The sequence below is a fragment of the Rhea americana genome, unplaced genomic scaffold (genome assembly GCF_003343005.1).
Source record: "Rhea americana isolate MKP2758 unplaced genomic scaffold, rheAme1 scaffold_252, whole genome shotgun sequence".
In the NCBI taxonomy this organism is placed as follows: Eukaryota; Metazoa; Chordata; class Aves; order Rheiformes; family Rheidae; genus Rhea; species Rhea americana.
In genome coordinates this window covers 484,916-504,485 of record NW_028186371.1, presented here as the reverse complement: position 1 = coordinate 504,485, position 19,570 = coordinate 484,916, and the positions used below count along the sequence as shown (strand labels likewise).

The 19,570-nt window shown below is 46.5% G+C and overlaps 1 protein-coding gene across 1 annotated transcript in view; it reads right to left on the bottom strand.

Annotated features, from left to right (window-relative positions):
• Positions 1-2,428: 2,428 nt before the first annotated feature.
• Positions 2,429-19,570, bottom strand: part of WNT2 (Wnt family member 2) — a 19,373-nt gene continuing 2,231 nt past the window's right edge. Inside the window, exons 3-5 of the mRNA XM_085307101.1 lie at positions 16,296-16,573; positions 13,278-13,542; positions 2,429-3,282 (exon numbers count right to left, since the gene is read on the bottom strand). Coding sequence (XP_085163227.1) covers positions 3,053-3,282; positions 13,278-13,542; positions 16,296-16,573 — 773 coding nt within the window. The 3' untranslated portion in view covers positions 2,429-3,052. The remainder of the gene's footprint in view (positions 3,283-13,277; positions 13,543-16,295; positions 16,574-19,570) is intronic.

Sequence of the window (19,570 nt, the reverse complement as noted above, 5' to 3'; positions counted from 1 at the left end):
CTGCATCGCARAAGCAGCCTACGGGGAGTAAACGTCCAGGGGGAGCTTAGCCACACACACCACCCCCCTTCACACGCTGTGTGGCCRCCCCGGCACACAGTGCACAGGGGTTGCAGACCTCAGCTGCAGCCCTCGGGCTCCGYTTGACAGCAAACTGCAGCCTCTATTCCCTGCCAGTCTGCTCTGAGGCAGCTTGACAAGGCCACGCGCGAGGGAGCCCGGCCGGGGCCGGAGCCCCGCTGCTGCTCGGGAGCAGCTGCAGTTTCCCTTCTGCAGAGGAAACGGGCTTTGCAGCGAAGGTCTTAGGGGAACGAAGGAGGAAAATCTGCCATTAATTCATAGACTTTCCTTTCTCTAATACAATTAGAAGCGGAGAAGAAGGTTTTCCATTATGATCTTTCTTACATTATCCATTTAATCGGGCACAATAGGCTGCTATACAAAAAAATGCAGTTTGTGACTGCAGCCCACGGACTGCTGCAGTCGTTCAGCTAACAGCACAAGTTCATTCGAAGCAGTGAGAGAAACCTACAGGCGGTGGGATGTGTCCATGAAACCTCCTCTGCCTTCCGAAAGGTCATCACCTTCCTGAAGGCTGTAGCCCCTACTAAGAAGTGAGCCACAGGAAGGGGCTGGCATGCTCAGTGTGGCCATCACGTGTGGCCTCAGGGACTCCATGGCAAGGCTGGAGAAAGATGCTTTCTTCCACCATGAATCACAGGTTGAAGTTGGAAGGGACCTCTAGAGATCACCTAGTCCAACCCCCCTGCTCAAGCAGGGTCGCCTAGAGCATGTTAGACAGGGTTGCATCCAGGTGGRCCTTGAATAACTTCAGAGAAGGAGACTCCACAACCTCTCGGGGCAACCTGTTCCCAGGCTCTGTCACCCTTACAGGAAAGGTCTTCCTCACATTCCAATGGAGCTGCCTCTGCTTCAGCATGTGCCCCTTGCCTCTTGCATTAAGAGCTGTTAATGCTCCCCTTTTCCCTTCCAACCCAAAGGGTCAACATCTCCTCTCCTGTCGCTCATCCATAGCACAATATGCATTTCAACCTTGCTGCRTTTTGCGAGAAGCTAGGTACAAAGGTCTGCTCCTAGCAGCATGGTACCAAAACCAGCAGTGATTTAGCTATTTTATTTCTAATTAAAGCCATCAAAGAGGGTTGTGCAGGGACAGGGCTGGGTTTAGATGCTCAAATACTTGAGGGGAGAGGCAGGGATGAAGCACAACAATTTCTTTAGCTGCAACACAGAAATGACCTAACATGCAAACGTTCATTCTTAAGGGCTCCCTGGTTTCCATGAGGCAAAAGAAAATCATACTTTTCTTGAGGCTTTTCCTAAAACAGTGCAACACACTCGTGATTCTGAAGTTTGTTAAAATGGTGGGGAGGGAGTAATCCCAAGATACTTGGCTGGCTGAAAGCATATGGAGAGCTATGAAATTCTGTTTTCATGCACCAAAAGGAAACAGAATTCCCTCAAGAAAATTGGACTGAATAGTTTTAAAAAACCCTACAACTTTTTGCCTCATCTAAGATCTATTTCTGACATCAAAATGTCTAGCTAGGGACCGCTGTTTTTTCCTCATGAATAAATACATGGAGAAATTTATTTTGTATCATAAGTAAGTTACAGAATTATTTCATTTGCCTTGCTTAATTTCTGTGTTTCTTCTTTCTTTTYAATTTGTGAAAAGTCAAGGAGATACCTGTCTTTTAGTAACATTTCTATCTGGGAACATCTCTTCCCACTAAGAAATGGCAAAAGCTCTGGGGAGTGCTTTCTTCATGGAAAAGGCAGCAGAAATGCTTACAGCTGTAAGAAGTCTACCTTGAGATCTTAAAAAAAAAAAAATACATGTAAATACAGCAAAAACTATAACTAAATAACTGGCCGGCTCGGCTGTCATGCATCTGTTGTGCTGTGCCTCACTTTCTTCCAGTGAAACAGAGGTTTTGTGGGTTTGCATTTGGGTTTTTTCTATATAGCTTTTTTCCTACAACCTCTTACTTAGATGGTGCTTGTGCTGACTATAAAATTCAACCTGCTGGGCAAATGTTTTTGCATTTACTCAGTAAGTGAAAAATAATATAAAATCCTATCCAGGTAGCTCAGTGCCCTATCTCCAGCAGTCATTAGGCTGCAAAACAAATCTCCCTTTTTTGTTTCTTCAGATCACACACACACACACACACACACACACACACACACACAAAAAAAAAAAAAAAGTGGTTATTTTTAATGATCTTTTAAAAGCTTTTAAGGCAAGTTTTCATAGAAATATAAAACTAAGACATTTGCTTCAAATCTTTAATAGTAAATGAAAATACTGTGTTTGAATACATTTTTTGCTGTTTCCTTTGCTGGCCAATTTGTGGTCCAATTTCTGTCTAACGCATATCTGCAGCAGGTTCTCTGCACGCAGAGGCCATAGCAAGCATGTCTGTGACAGTGACACCTGCCCGGAGAAGTCCACAGGGCGCAGCTGGCCCGGCCCAGTGCAGCCTCCCCATCTCAGCGGGTGGCCAAGGCCACCACTGGAAAAGCCTTTAACCCCCTCAATATCAAATTGTCTTTTATGGAAGAATTACCAGCCAGTGTTCGGACTCTGAGCCCAGCTAACTCAGCATCTGGGGCACGGCTGTGACCAGTACGAGCTCCTTCAAAGGAGGCCTTTGCGGACCGCATCCTGTGTAGGCACCAAAGGTCGCATGCAAAATGCTCCACCTTTAAATCTTGCTGTGCTTCTCATCTCACGGTCGACCTGCCACAATGCTTTCCGGAGGTGAGCTCTACGCTAGTTTTAAGAGTACTGGCAGCACTAGGTCCTCCAGCGTTGCACCGGTTTGCACACAGACATTCATGCAAYCACCTTGTCAGGTAGAAGAGCAAACTGAACGCTGTAGAGTTTATAGGAATTATTGAGCAACTTCTTTGCAATGAAAGACAAGGGCAAAACTTGCATAAAAGCAGCAAATGCCTTGACAGCATTCCCCGCACGGATCAGCAAGGGCAAATGTTGCCGTCCTCGAGTGCCTGCACGCAACCGTCATGTCCGGGACATCCACCCAGCACTCTTGGGTGCCTTACAAGTGTGTATATCCACCACTTCCAGGCAGTCCTGACAGCGCACGGCACAGCACCAGTGGAATTTGCACTCGCATTTTGTCATCCTGCTGACRCGCGATGTGTCGTAGCCCCTGCCGCAGCACATCACCTCACAGCTGTCCATGCCACGGGAGGTCTGGTTACAAACCCGGCCGGCTGTCCCCAGAGARCCTACAAGGAAATGCAGTAAAGGTCTGTTGAAAAAGTAGCAGATRGATTTCAAGGAATAGCAGAAAACATAAGTACAGGAAACATAATTTGCAATATGTGTGATGAGCCAGCATTACATCACCTGGGATTCAACGTCAAACAAGAGMAATGGCTACAAGAGCGTAAAAATCACTCACATTCTGCACAGCCCGGCTTCTGGAAGTCACTTTTGGAGGTGAGAAGAAGAAGAGTAAATTGGTGAAATGCCTCGGGGTTCTGGCTGACTCTGTTAGCACCACAGGGCCTTGCTCCATCTCTCTGTAGCCCCRTCTTTCTTGGCAGTGAGCAAATACCCTCCCCGCAGCACCCCACAAGCCCAGCTCGCCCTCAGGGATGGCTAAATCCGGCACCAGCGAGGTGAGCCCGGTGGTCGCCATGGGGTGTAGAGGCYCCGCGAAGCAGTCTGGGCCAGGGCAGGGGAGGGCCCTTGCGCTGCGGCCGTGGGGAACACGCYAGCAGTGGCGGTGGGACTGCGTCGCCGGGGCAGGCGCTCTGCAGAGCTGAGCACAGAGGCACCCGAGCACTCAGCACTGCCGTGCTGGTTTATGGCCCCCTGACCGTCCAGATGGCTGGAGAGTGGCTCTGAGCCCAGGAGATTAAGTGCAAAGGTTTCTTCTCCTCTTTCTTCATATAGATTAGATAAAATYAATTTAGACTACTGTGGACAGAAAGAAGGGTAGAGAAACATATCACATATTACTATTATCCCATAGCATTAAACTCTCTCTGGAGTGACCAGAATGGTTCTGTCCATCTCCATGTGGCACCAAATGGCTCAAGTCACMTTTTTGGAGCATTTCTTGGTAGGATGTTGTAGTAGTATCTAATGTGTTACCTGGTGGGCCAGGGCGTGTTCAGTGGGCTGAGGTATTTGGGAAGGCAGAGCTTGCTCTGTGGAGTTTGCAATGTGAGCAGGACTGCAGGCTGCCCGGRGCACAAGTTTCCCAGGGTGAGTAAGAATTGGATGAACTACAAGGAAAGGGTCACTTCAGAGCAACAAATGTGCAGCTTTCCTTATGTGACCCTACTTCACTGAGMATAACACGAAAGCAAAACTGGTGCCCAGGAAGGCAGCAACAACCTGATCCCAAACCCAGTGCAGCCACACTGGAGCTGCACTGGTACCCACTGAGACAGCCCAGGTTAGCGCCTGCCCTTCGTTACAGACTGAGCTTTCAAGATGAGACTAACAAAATCCCAGTAAATCTGCCCAGGAAACTTAGACTACAGATTCTCAAGCCTRCTATACTTAAACCATGAAGATTTCAGACTAACTGAGGGTAGGGGAAAAGATAAACAGAAGGCGACACTCTCTCTTCCTGGGCTTGTGCAGCTTTACAGTCACCTCCAGCCTCTCACAACCTGCTGCCTTCAGGCAGGGAGGAGTTTGCATTTGAGATGGCTTCCTGGATGAAAACTAATTTTTGCAAGATTCTTGTAAAAATGATTTGTAATATCTTTTCTTTATTTTTCCATTTTTCACTGGGAAAGGAGTTTATTTTGTTTGATCCAAATCAAAGCATCTCACTTTCTTAAATCTGGCTCCTCATTGGCATCACCTGATGGAGAAAAGTACTTCATCACATAAATTAGGACTGTTCCTCCATTGCTGTGATCCTCCCTACCACTACTATCATACTTGCAACAAACACTGGCTTTAAATAAATTATATATGCCTGAACAGCTACTCTGCCACAAGTTCACCTAATACTTAGCTTAGGGTAGACTTTAGCCTCCATACCACAGCTATGGACAGAACATTATCCATCTGAAACTTCATGAATATTTGTTCCTTAACCTATTTCATTACATACTGATAGTATAAAATAATTTCAGATTCATCCATGAGATGAATGTTCTTTTAACATTTTTCCTAGTTCCACTTAAGGTATATTCTTCYGGTTTTGGCCAAAATAGAGTTCCCCAAATATCGACTGTGGATAATAAATTAATTTGGAACATTTTATGAAGTATATCTGCTTGGTTTCATTATTATCTAATGTTACCATGATGCTACAGTTATTTCATGGATGGACATAAAACATTAAGCCAAGTTTAGCTTCTTAAAGAATACAATGCCTGCAAACATTAACTCAAATTTGCGTAAAGTAGGATATCTGTAATTAACCAAATCTGTAACCGGATGGCTCTGGTTGATGCTGGCTCCACAGCATGTTCCAGTAYGGGTTTAAATGCTCTATAGCAGGCATCAACCAGCTCAAGGTCTTCCCTTCCCCTCTGCGAGGGGTCGCACCCTTTGCAGAGGCACGAATCTTGGGTAACGCCACGTTTCTCCAAAGAGGAAGCGCTTCAACTCAGGCCAGCTCTCAGCAGGCCGTGCTCAACAGCCCAAGTCTGCCTCAGACATGGCAGGAGCRGGGCTCCGTGTGGCCTCCTGCCCCTGCCTGCGCTGGTGAGCACCAAGAGCCACTCCGCCAGCTTTCCCAGGGAGCCTCTCGCCCGGCTGCTGTGGGCAGGGAAAAGACCCCAGCTCAGCCATCCTGCTCCTCCAGGTGCTGCAGTGCAGGGGGACATCACGGAGCTGCCCGAAAGGGGAAAGGGGGCCGAGGGGGTTGGGGCTGGCCCTCTGATGAGCCCAGAGACAAGCTCCAGCCACCTAAATCCTGTTTCTGCTCAGGTTGCTCATTCATGAGCCTATTCATGGAGCTTGCGTTCCTCATCCATGGGCCCAGAGGAAAGCCAGCACGGTGTGGCCACTGCCCGTTGAGCAGCGTTGGGTTCAGGCTGCTGCTCTGCCAGGCCTCAGCTCTGTCATTCCCAGTCCTTGCTGGATGTACCCATCACGGGGAGGCAGCCGAATGGTGGTGTCTCCCCTGCTTGAGGGAACACCTAATTTTAATGTAGGACTCTGTATCAGRTGTGCTCTGCCCCAGGGAAGCAGCAGCTACTCCCCATTTCCCTTCCCCAGGGTCCATGCTGCAGCTGGCCCAAGGGAGACCCAAGGATGCCCCCCTCTTAGACACCCTCCCCGGCCATGCAGCTCTCCCTCCTCGCCCATCTGCGCTGGGGCTGGGACACCAGGGCTGGCCCTGGTGTGATGGGCAGAGTGCCAAGGAAGTCAGGGCAGGCACTGCTGTGGAGGCTGAAGGGCACAGCGGCAGGAGGGGGCGTTAAAGGAAGCAAAATGAGAGCTGCTGCCTTAGAGGCTCTCTGCCTCTCCTTGCAGGTAAGGTGCAGAGCTTGGGATCCCCAGGGGATGCAAGTGTCCCTTCTGCCAGCTGGTGCCACCGCGTGCCACTGGTTCACGCAAGACCAAGGGCTCGGAGGACACAGAGCCACACAGCTCCACTGGGCTCACGCAGGAAACGGATGGYGGCAAACAAATCAAACCCACTTCTAGGCTACCACCTTCTTCCCAACACACAACACCATGCAAACTGCTGAAACATCTGAGCAGTAAGAGTCTGCGCTTGTGTCAGCACACAGAAATATCTGTCGCACCCCACACTGGGCAAAACGCGTTCACCGAATAACCACTTTTGCTTGTCTTGCGCTCACTGCTCAGACGAAAAGCTACAAAGGCCAAGCCTGTGATGGGTACGATCGCTGTTCCGCATTAGGCATTTGTTGTGAATCCCTGCTTACCCCTCATTGCTATCACGCAGCCCCCCATCTGCTCTCCTCCTTGCTTTTTATCACGCTGACGGGCCCAGCAACCCAGTGCTGGATATGCCTAGGCTGTGTAATGCAGCATGTCGAGGACAATAATCTGTAATAAGCGTGATCTGGATTAGGTTTCAAATTGCTTGGTGTTTTGCTTTCCGCATATGATTTGTGCGAAACGAGCTGGACACTTGATAGCTTTCACCATGCCACAGTCACGCAGCTGTCAGCCAGGTATCACGCTTTCAGCGGCAAACAAGCAAAGCAACTGTTCGTCTCAATTTGCCTCTTGAACTTGAGCAGAGAGAAGGTTGTGTTGTTTGCTTCCTTGATATGGAAGGAAAACCTCCCTTGAACCCTTACCTAAGGTCAGGCCCTGTTCACTACGAATTGCTGTGATTAGGTGCAGGAACTTTCTTGGGCAGGTATAACAGCATTCCTTAACTTAGACATAGGCTATTTTCCAGCTTGCAAGTTCTGATTTCCAGATGTTTGGGGAAATTATACAGCAATGAAAGAGAGCATGGATGGAACAGCATAGGTGAAATGCTGGCATGACTGATTTTACTGGGAGTTTTGCCATTGACTTCAAAAAGAAAAGGATTTCATCCCCTAACAGAAAGTCAGAAGTTTTGGTATCATATGGTATTACCCACAATATAAGAGCAATGTTTACTATGCCACTAGGTGAGGAGAGTAAATTACCCATGGAATGTGGCTAAGGGGAAAATAGGTTCATATAAAAGCTTCATTTCTGACCAAAAGCAAAGTTTTTGAGAAGTTCAAACAGCATCTTCAGCATCTCTGTGGCTTTGCCTGAGTTCTGGGCCATTTAGAAGAACTCAGCTAACCTCACTCAAAAATGATCATTGCCTGTGTCTCTGCCTAGGTGAGGAGCTGTCTCCTGAAACACGGCCCAAGTGGGATAAAGCCTGGATGCTCCTTGCTGCACAGGCACCTACTCTGCGGTTTTGCAACCATCATCGTCACCAAAGAGCCTGCACYGCTTTAAGGCCCAGGGCAGTGTCCGAGTACTGGCTATATAGGACAGCTACCCCTTCACTGCAGTAACCTGGTGCTTCTCTCTGGCCAGGGAGGACCAGGACTTGGGGCAGTTTGGCATATGTACTCCAGATCTGTGAACTGAGAAACATCACAAACTCCATGGCGATATATAACACACATACTCGACTCGCTTCAAAATAAAGCCATAACAGAATAAATCAGACTATTGCACACACACCCTTTCACCTTCGTGTGAAAGAAAATGAACAACACCTGACACAGAAATTGCTGCACTCCTTGGAAGGCATTCAGATACTAAGGTGATGACGACAACAGAAGAAACTAAACAAAATAAGGCAGAACTTTCTGCTTTTTTTCCTCCTACGTGTAATGAGTCTCCTAATCACTTAAGAGGCAGGAATATGTTGTTACTTGTCAAAACTTTCATGCTATTACTTTGTTTTTTAGTTCAATTTTTGGAATTGTCATGTCATACATAACATTATACCTGCCAAAATATCCACAAGCTTTTAATACTGCCAACTTTATGGCCTGCCCAGCAAACCTTTTCTTATTGTTTGCCCATGTTATTTTCTTGAGCAAAACATATTGAAAGTTCAAAATTATTCTTTCCATTCCCAAGGCACCAAAATGAATTTACTCCTTTACTTATAACATGAGATTTTCCCTTCTATTCCTATTGCTCAAAAATCTGGCTTTAAGCAATAAAGCTCATTACTTGGTGTTCGCTTGAAAACAAACCCTGAAACACAAAACCCCAGCAACAATAAATTAGCTTTCACTCATGCTGTTTGACAAGAGAAGTAGCTCTGAAGCTACTTTTGAAATCAAGAAATATTCACATGGCGTCTACACAGAATGCAGAATACAAGAGAGCTTAGTGAAAACGGCCGAGCACGCAGAAGGCAGCCTTGTCTAGAATAGCTGGGATATTGCAGGCCAGCAATGAAGAGGCAGAAATACACCAAAAAAAAAAAAAAAAAAAAAAAAGTTTGTTCAGACTCTGTTTACGGTAAAAATGTGTCTAACTTAAATTTTCATAGCCACTAATAGCTGTCATAATCTCTAAGATCCAAGAGGATCTTTGAATGATGACGCCGCTTTGTTGCCAAGCTCGTTGAGAAATGTGCTTGAAGGATTGCTAGCATTTCCTCCGCTCTTCGGGGATCGCTCCTGCCCTCACTGAAGTCRCTGGAAGTTGTACCGTCAGCTTTCACAGGGCTGGGATTTCACCCAATATGTTTTCGACGTGTAAATTGGGAGATACAGGCCAAGTAGTCACAAAGGGACTGACTGTATGTGGCTAACTTCAGTGAAAAGTTTTTGACACAGATCAGAATTGGTTTCCCTCCACAGGTTACATACTTAAAGTACTAACGCATCTTGCCCAATGCCGAAATGTTACAGGCTATACTTTAATATCATGTTTTTCTTTCCCTCCAGACTGGGCCATGTGAATCTCACAAATGCAGTAAATCGCTTCTGCGGGRCAGCGAGGCAAAGCAAGCAACACGCAGGTAACCCCGAGGAGGGTCCAAGGCAAGTCGCCCTGGCGCTGGGCACAGTGGCACGGATGCTCCACGGGGGAGGCGTCCATGGCACCAGCAGCACGGATGCTCCCTTGACTACGTATCTTTGCAGCACCTTGAACCTGGGCCACTGGATGTGGTGATTGCTCCAACACAGCTAGAGCACCTTGTCTGTCCATCTGTCTGTCTGTCTGTCTGCCTGTGGGGTGCAGCCACTGCAGTRTCCTGCTCCAGGCACATGCCTCCACCGCGCACATGGGGAGAGGCAGCAAAGCCAGCTTGGGGAGCACCAAACCTGGAGCCGACGCTGAGAAACCAGCACATAACCGAGAATAGCTGGAGGTACGCTGGTCTCCAGCAGGCCTTTGAGGCTGCTTGAGCTCATCGGTACACAAACACACCCCAGCGAACGGCCTCTGGCCTAGCAGCACTTCATCTACCAACAGCTTCACGAAGCCCCATTGCTACCAGAACAGCAGCAGGCAGCCACATGCTCTCCCCAGGAAGCTCCCACTGCATGCCCAGCACCTCGGCACCCTCCTTCGCCAAGCGACCTGCCTTCTCCCAGTTTTGCAAGAGCATATTCCTCTGCTTAAATAGACTCTACAAGAGATAATCTAGAATAAAGAAGCTGCCAGCAAGTTGGTAGTGTCGGCTCTGAGTCGGCGTGAACGCTGGTACATTTAATTCTTGAAGCAATCTCCACTTTTCCACGGCTGTGTTCAAAATGTGATAAACTGGCAGCAGTTTTCAAACAGCCTGCATGGATGGTAAAATAGCACATGTTGTAGAAATTAAAATGTTTCTAACAGAAGCTTGTAAGCAGATTTTTGTTCAGAACATTTCTCATGTGAAGCTATGCAGCCAGGGTAAGACAGTACGTGGTACTCCTGGACTGCCATTTGTGTAACCTTCACTTTATTTCCCTTTACTGCATTATCACTCCTACCGAGGTCTTTCTCTCTCTCTGTATAGCTCTGGGTATGCTTTTACTCATTCTGGCAGCTGGCAATTTATGGTAGTATAAGGGAACGCTATGCAATGTATCAAAATTTGTAGGAAGTTCTTGACAAGGTTTTCAAAAGCCTCTTAGGTGTCYTAACTCTGCTTCTGTTGAATTACGAGTTAAAATTGTGAGTAAATACTATTTTGGCTTCAGTGCAAGCAGAATTGAGCGAATGTTGCACACTTCTGAAAACCTTCCTTTGACCCCTTTTAAAAAGTTTTGTAACATTAATACTAGACAAGACACAGTTATTACGTTCCCCTGCTATTAAGCACRTTGCTATTAGCATTTTCCACATACTCTGTTGCTCCTGAAAGCAACGACTACGCTTTTCCTTCTAGGAAAAAAAGTGGTAAGAGTCCAGCTCTGGCGTGGTAGCCAGCTGCCTCTCACGGGAGAGCAACGCCAGCACGGGGCGGAAAGCGCTGCAGAGGAAGCAGAGACACCTGCTTTTATGGGCAGGCCACTGATGCTAAAATCCCCGCACACCTCTCACTTACTGATCAGCAGATGTCAACATGTCCAAGCCACAGAGGACGCAATCTTTACCATTTTACAGCCCGTGGAGCTGCCTCCTGGTCAAGTTGTAACACTTTTCCCCATTCCCATTTGCTCTGGGAATCTTTTGCTCAGTGCCGATACTAATCCATTGCTGGATGTACTGTTTTGCTGAAGGACTAAGTTATTTGCATTCCCTGGAGAATGAAAGAACTGTATTCAAGGACATAACGAAGTACTGTGGCATTATATTCGGCTGGCACTGAGATGCTCTCAATGTATTTCCAAACTCAGCTTTTGTATTCCCTACATTTCACGGGGCTAACAGTGAGCAATGGGGAAAAGTAAAACAGATCGAGAAAAAATTCTGCTCAGCTGATGCTATTATCTCTGTCAAAGTCAGACCATTTTTTGTTTATCTGAATCTTCCTTTGCTTCATTAAAAAAAAAAGCATGGAATTATTCCTTATCCCACTAAAGATTTACTACTTCTTTCCAAAAATGTCCTCTTCAAAACAAATACATTCTCAGACTTTTAGAGCAACAAGAAACTCGTCATCTGAAGTGTTATCTGGAGATGAACGAAAGCATATGTCAGGCTCCACGTTCTCCAGGCAGGCTGGATGGAGTCAGGCAATGAAGATAATACGCCGCAGTGAAAATGCCTGGTCTCCTCTCAGAGAATGAGCTGCCACATTAGATTAGGTTCACTACAAAGACATTATTAACTGGCTTTTTGACATAGAAGTGGGTTGCATACTGGCTCCCCTTTTAGGCAGAAAAAAAATCACAGATGTTACAAAGAAGGAAACAGCTTCAAGAAATAAAGTTTTGAATAAATCCTAGTCTGCAAAGTCAATCTCTGCACAATACCACTGTACGCCCATTTATTCACTTGGATTAAAATATTAGACTTTATGTTATTATTCACTCTTCAAGGAACAGTATGCTTTTGTACAGGTGATAAGCATCGCCTGCAAAAGCTGTAACATTTACCACAAACTACCTTGACTACTTAATTAACCAGAATGACTATACAGTATAAGGGTAGTGGATGAAATTGTGAGTTCACTGAAGTCAATAGTACATGGCCACGATTTCACATATTGTTCTTATTTAAATACAGTTGTTTTGCAATGTTTATTCCAAGTAAACTTGGACTGTAAATATGTAGTGGGGCCAAAAAGAGCTGAGCTGCACTGTTATCCAGATACTTATGGATATGTCATATGGGTTGCACTCTGGTATGTTATATAAGCTATTAATTAGTTCCACAACATCTTTCATACATTACTCACTCTGGCTCTCTTTTACAAATTTCTGGGTTTTTAGCTGATAGTTCTTAATTGCCTCATCAGGAAGTATGATAGACTGATCAAGGGCTGTTAGTATGATTAATGTTGCTTGGCAATGCCTTGAGCCCCATAACATTGTTAAGTGTGTCTCTACCAAAATCTCTGAAAGCAGATAAATCTGGTGCTAACAACAGCCCTGAAACTTTATCTCATCCCATCGGGTCTGGCAAGACTCTACARAAAATGTGAGAGTTATCACGGACTGGGCCAACACTGAACAGATATGTCATTTGGTGGGGCATGCTGTGCCCTGCAGACCTACGTGATTTCATTCAGTTTCACAGTGCTACGGGCAGTGGTGCTGGCTGGTGCGAGGCTGATCCYCACCAACCTGCCAAACCTCTTCATCGCCTACAGAACACACGCGTCCCCTGCGAGAAGACCCCAGGTCCCAGTGAGCTGGGGGATGTGCAAACGAAGGTCACCAGCCTGCTCTTGCCTCAGAAGCTTACAACAATATCATGATAGTATGGAAGAGAAGAAATGTAAGTGAAGGCAACATACTAAGAGCATCGTAGGACTCGGGTTTGCTGTAGTCACACCTGGCAGTTTTGGAGTGAGCTGCGTGATACAAGCRTGTATGTGGCTGTCTACAGGCTGGACCAACTCCAAACCTGTCCTAAAAGCAACTTCAGCCTTGCAGAGTCTCTCTGATAGTGCTCATATGCTACGACCCAACAAGGCTCCATATCTTGAAGAACCTGCCAAATTGCATTAGAACAATTGGCTGTCATACATCTAGAGACACCAAAGAGCTATTATACTTGTACAGAGCTGTCCTTCCAGAAAATCTTCCTTCCTCTTTCCTTCTGGTCATATGCATGGGTTTTATAAATATATACTCAATCATAATGATCATTTTTGACCTTCAAAGTACAAATGTCTGAAATAAAACCATGTGTAATGATAGAGGCTTACCTACATCCCTGTCCCTGATACAGTAGTCTGGAGAGCTTTCAAAGTATACCAGGTCATTCTTAGTTGGCTTCTTAAATCTCTTATTAGCCACAGTGAAACCAGTGCCATCTTGATTCATGACCACCTGAATCGCTCCATTGTATTTCTTCCACAGATAATCTCCTGTTTTCCTAAAGTCTGCCATGGCCAGCCAACAGGTCCTTAGAGTGCATGATCCACTCACACCGTGACATTTGCACTCCTGTTTCAAAAACCGCTTCACGGCCTGTTTAGAAACGCAGTAAAATATACACAGGTAAAACAAACTGTAATTTACTCTTCTCCAAAATCCTTTTCCATTGATCCTGCAAATGCCAGGCTTGCAATGGGTCTTGAAATCACGGTCTGTAGTGACACCCACTGGTAGCATCAAGTCAGCCTCATGTGGTTGGGCTACTCTGCTTGCTTTGCTCAACCACACAAACATCTGGGTGGTGGTCTTACCTRTCCCCCTGCTTTTAGTCAGCCTAAAGATCTGTATGACACTACCATGCTAGGACACAGCCCATATACGGACAGTAAGAAAYAATCTGGATAACGGACAGAATAATGCAGCCTCTTGTTAGGCAAAGGTACTTAGTTTCACCATCATTCAAGTTGAAGTATTACCATGTTGGACCTCTCTATCTCATTTTTATGAGGTTGTTCTTTGCCTTGAATAGTTTTATTGTAGAGAAAAAACCTTCAAATGTTGTGAGACTTTCAGTGCTGACTAAAATGGTCAAGAAGATTTTAATGCAATCATGTCTAAATCTACTGTGAAAAGGTTTACAAAAATGTCCAGTTTGTCAGACAGCTCTTAGGTGCGGTGTCTAAATGTGTATGTAGATGTAGACAGTGTTTTGAATATTGCCTAGAAATTAATAGGCATTTCCTATTAAAAAGGTTTTGCAGAGCCTGTATAAAGCATCATATCTGAGCTAGTCATTTGATCTATGTGAAACTTTAAAATAAGGTATTTGTAAAATACTTACAAATCTTTTAACAAACAAACATTTTAGAATTAGACCTTCATTAACTTGTAAAGGARAGATCACCGTCATCATTAATTTAATGTCTGGATAGCCTTAGAGCCATTTCAGCTTCATCTGAGACATTCAAGCTATCTGTGTGATGTTAGGGAACAGCAGATGGGTTCATATACAATAAATAATTCATTGCTAGTTCTCAAGATATGGATATTTGATCTATAAGCATTACGCCTTAAGGGTTCATGAAATATGAACAATTTAGACTTTGTACAAGAGGAACAGGATCATGGGAGGGAGATAACAGCAAGAAATACTTCATGCTTACGAGTGAGACTGACGCACAGTGGGGTGGCATTTTCCAATCAAGCACTTAGTAATAAAGCAAGAATGTGTTATATAGCCAAAGTACTTTTAAATTACTTTCCAACTTGTAAACAATTTGTTTGACTACTTCAAAAAAGTCACTGACATTCCCACAGCCCGACTTCATTGCCAATAGAGCTATTGCAAAATTGGGATTCTGSTCAGAAAAGATTTTAAGCACTAGTTTAGTTTTAATAATCTGGGTAGAAATCAGTTAAACTGCCTGTATGTGACTTGCTGGACTGAGGCTTTGAATATCTGAAGCAGCACACTAGGACAGACTTTCTTTTTAGCCAGTGATGTTCCTGCACTGAYGCACAGCGTACTGTTGTGCTTGACGCATATGGGGCTACTGCAAGTATTCATTCTATGCATTTTGAATGACTAAAATCTGAATAGTCTGGGTCTAAAAGGAGCTGACCGGCACAGGCCTCCCCTTTGGGGATGAAGAAGAGCGGGGGCAGAGCTGGTGTTACGCATGCGCGCATGCCAGGCACGGGGGCGGTGAGGCACCCGCGGGACCCCAGGTGCTAAACCCGCATGGCTGCATCATGGGTGTGAGAGGGCAGCACCCATCAAAAACTGGTCCTAAAGCATAGGGGAGTGTATAGACTAACTTTATTGAAAACACTTGTTATCTTTTTCTAAAGAAACTAACCACTCACTAATATTGCCTTATTATTTTGTATATTTTTTTTTTTAAAAAAAGCTTACTAAGATACTCAACTACTACAGAAAGTATGGAGCAATTCAGCCTGTAGCCCTTGCTATGTGTTGTATACTGCAGTCTCTTTTAGGTGGTAACGTAAAGAAAACCGCATTAGCTTTTTTTCACTAACCATGTGCTACTGATCTGAATAGCCTCATCTGGCTATATTACATATTAATTATATCTGCTGACAATAAACAGGTGGAGGGAAAACGTTAAAGAAGAAAAATTCCTCAGGAAAATCATCTACTTTCATTACAATTCATTGAAGATTTAAAGTTGGATCATTTTTCTTATGAGGAGCAGTTAATATAAAGTAACTTTACAGTTTTTTAAGGCAACTTTTTAATACAAAAGGACGTGAGAATATGAAAAATTTGCTTCCTACTGAATATGYATTAAAGGAAACAAAAGACGGGAAACAAGTTCTCCCAGATCCATTTTAAGAATGCTTGAACTAGCACTATAAAACAGTTTTCTGCATTCTTTCAGCTGCTGTGGATGCAGGGAATTTTACTATATATTTTGAATAATGAGTCAGTACATTCCGATTTCGGGTACTATTCTTACTATTGATAAATATCCACACAAAACACTGGTGCATACAAGGCCTGGTGTGGTGACTAAGCTRCACCCTCGCCCTGACGCCACCTTGCAAAGATTGCGCTGGGGCCTGGCCTGCTGTGCGCTGACCCCGCCAGTCGCCCCGGCTGGGAGCACCGGGCGTCCGGCGGTGGCGTTCGGGGTATTTGGAAATGTGGGCTAGGCCGAGCCTTGAAGGGAGGTGGAAAAGGCGCCTCGGTTTGCCGCTCGCTCTAGCTGTTGAGGTGGCCTGGGGAGGGCCAGCAGGTTTAGGCGGGAATAAATCCCTCCGGGCCCCGGGACTGGGGGAGCTGGGCGGGAGCGTTGCGGGACGCCGAGGGGACGGGCACCCACCTTCCTTCCAGCTCGGTTGTTGTGCAGGTTCATCAGCGCTCTCGCGTCTTTCCCCTTCCTTTCCTTGGCATCCACAAACGCCCTGGCGAACCTGACGCCGTAGTCGACGTGGTCGCTGCAGCCGCCCCAGTCGAAGGGACCCTTGCTGTCCTTCGCAGAACCCTTCTTCTGCGGGTCGCAGGAGCACGATTTCAACTCCCCTTGGCTACAGGCCCTTGTGATAGCAAAAACCACGCCAGCGGAGGAGATGGCATGTACAAAGGCAGATTCCCGACTACCTGAAACAGAGAGGGCGCCTTAAAAACGGCGGAGCCGGGCAGCCTGAGCGGCTACCCCGGCGCCGGGCAGTTTTAACAGTTAAAAGCCGGTTACCCCGGCCTCTTTGCTGAGCAGAAGTTTGAAACAGGGCTGAAATCACACAAAACGCACACTCCCTGGAGTCAGAATTAGTCATGGCTTAAACTTGAACCCCTCCCTCGTAAAAGCTCATCAATACAGCGCTGGAGTTGGAAAACACTAGAAGTGTGTTTCTGATATTGATTAATATACGTTCACAGATCAGTTGTTCTGTACGGATACATTAGCAGGAGAGCTGGCATTCCCACCACGCTTAATCCATCTAGAAGAAGATATGAAGTGCTATTTCAGAAACAGATAGAAGAAATTATTAAATAGGGACCATGAAACAACATGTATATTGCAATATGCTGCCAATAGCTTTTGAAACTTTTTTTTTCTTCTTCTTCTTCTGAGGCTCATGGAATAGTCTTTTGTGTTTAAAAGACCAAGAGAGCTTTGGTGTTACTTCCTGAAAAGAAGCTAAGTTTGCTTTCTAGACCCAAGCCTGGGCACCTTAATTCCCACTAACAAATTCCACTGAATCAGTCGTGCTGCTCGGGTCRCACTAGAGGCAGGATGTGGACTTGGAGCACATGTCAGCTGTTCAGACGGTTTTTGCCTACTGCTACCAAAGACACTTTACTACACTACAGACCATGCATATTATGCCTACTGAACTATGCCTACTCCTTGCTGGGTACATACTTCAGTGCAATAATTGCTTAAGTTTCTTTTAAGACAAAGTCATTTACAATATAGAGCTGTGTCACATTGGCTCCCTACAGTAACAAGATGTTTTTATATTTTAAATATTTTTGGCATGGAAATTGTGAGGAGTACACTTGTGTGCAGTAGTTAAGGCACTAGGAGTCAAGAGGTTCTGAGGATTCCTCAGGCGTATATAGTAATTTCATGGTAAAGTAGGACCACAGAGAATCAACATTATCTGTGACTTTATCGTAGGGACAGGTAAGACAGAGTTAACATTGCATTGTATAACTTATTATTTAATATTTATATTCCAGTAGCATCTAGATGCCTCAGATAGGAATGAGCCCTGTCACTTCATGTTCTTGGCAAACCTTTGATAAATGTGGTCTTAAAACTTACAGAAGTACTGGGGAAATCCTGACTTTGCCTATACTAGCTTCAGAATCACGTGTAAGGTAACGTGGCTTGTTATAAAACCTTCTCTTCTGAAATTTCATTTCTGATAAAATACATTCAGAAATATCAAATTTTTTTCTGAAATCATTATTGAAAAGAATGATTTGGTGGCCAAGTGAAAAGAAACACTTGATGTCTTTGGAAAGGTTCTATTTCAGCTTATTAAACTAATCAAAAATATTTCCTTTTAAATTAGAGAAATATCAAGCTACATTTCCCATTGCAATCACTGTCTAATCAAGCTCAGCATACAATTCAGCCTTATGTCTTGATTCTCCCCCATGAGCAACAACAGTGGAAATTTCGATTTTGGGAAAAATGTATTTTGACTGTTTCATGAAATAGTCTCATCAGATTTAGGACATGGTCTGCCAGACATGGTTTCCTGTACACCAGACAAACCTCATCCGAAACCTCGGCTGAAAACGAGTGGTGACGTAGCTGGTTACTCACAGGGCACTGCGAAGGGTGCACCACGCCAGTTCCGGGCAGTAGCTTGTTACCAGAAGCACAGGCGGGTGCCAACTGCTCAGCGCGTGGTCCTACACGGGCGCAACGCCTGGCTCAGGTCAGTGCCTGGGGCAGTCCATCCTCATCCCCATCACCAGGGTGGCCCCTGGGCATGTCCCCGCTCTCCTTGCAGTGCCCTTGCTCATGGGCTGACCCCACTGAGGCCCTCTGAGATGGCCTGGGGACAGCCCAGGGACATAGATGCCAGCACTAGGTCAACCTCGCCAGCGGTCATCGCCTCAGTGTGCCCATGTGTGGTGCTTGGTGGAAAGAGCAGCAGGTGAGGAAGATTTTAGCACATGGTGACACTGGGATGACAGCAGTGAGGTCAGATCTGAGCCTCTTGTCTGATACAGAAGGATCATATAAGCAGTCCAAAGACTCACTGAATGGCTAAGTCCAGCATTTTGATTGCCTCAGCATCCACAAAAACAAACAAAAAACTTAAGGATGAACTGTTTTCCCCTGGCCCTGGGGGGGCATGTTGCAGTCCTGAGCTAATGGTGTCTTACCAGCCTGAAGCCATTCACCACAGCAGCTGGGCCCCTGCTTTCCYAGCCCGCAGGCGCTAAGCTGGCAGCCATGCTGGCCCCTGAAGGCCGGCACAACACCCGTCTCCATCTCCAGGCGGTGCGAGGCTATGGGACGCCGAGCTCGCACCCCGCGGCACCTTGGCCCCGCGGTAATTGCACGCTACCTTTGGGGGGGAAAGGTGCTCAGACGTGAGCCAGGCTGCGGAAGAGGGGGGTCGTCTCTGCTCCCCGCAAGGCGCTTGAGTCCTGCGCAGACACGAGTGGCTCCTCTCAGCCCACGGAGAGTCCTGCGTCCCTGTGGGGTGGGCTGTGCTGCGAGCCCCCTTCTCACACGCCGGAGCCTGGAGCCTGGCTCCTCTGCGGTCCTCGGTTTGCGGTTTGGCCCTCTGCTGAGCTACCAAATCCGGAACCGCAGGGCTGAGCGGCCCGACGCCCTTTTGAACCTCGCCCGTGGCCCTTGCGCTGTGGGGTTTCAGGCAAAGTAGCATTTCTGTTTACGCGCTGCTCTGGTGACCTGGAGGCTCTCGGAGGACTTTGCAGCCCCCGCTTCCCCTCCGGAGGCTTTAGCAGCTACACCAGAGCCTAAGCGCTGCGGAGAAGCGCCGCGGCCGAGGGACGGGGAGCCGCGGCTCCGGCCGAGGCGCCCCGCGGCGGCACCTCCAGCCCCCGTCGGCCCAGGCGGCCGCTCCCAGCGCCGCGGAGGCTCCTGCGCGCGAGGGCAGCGCG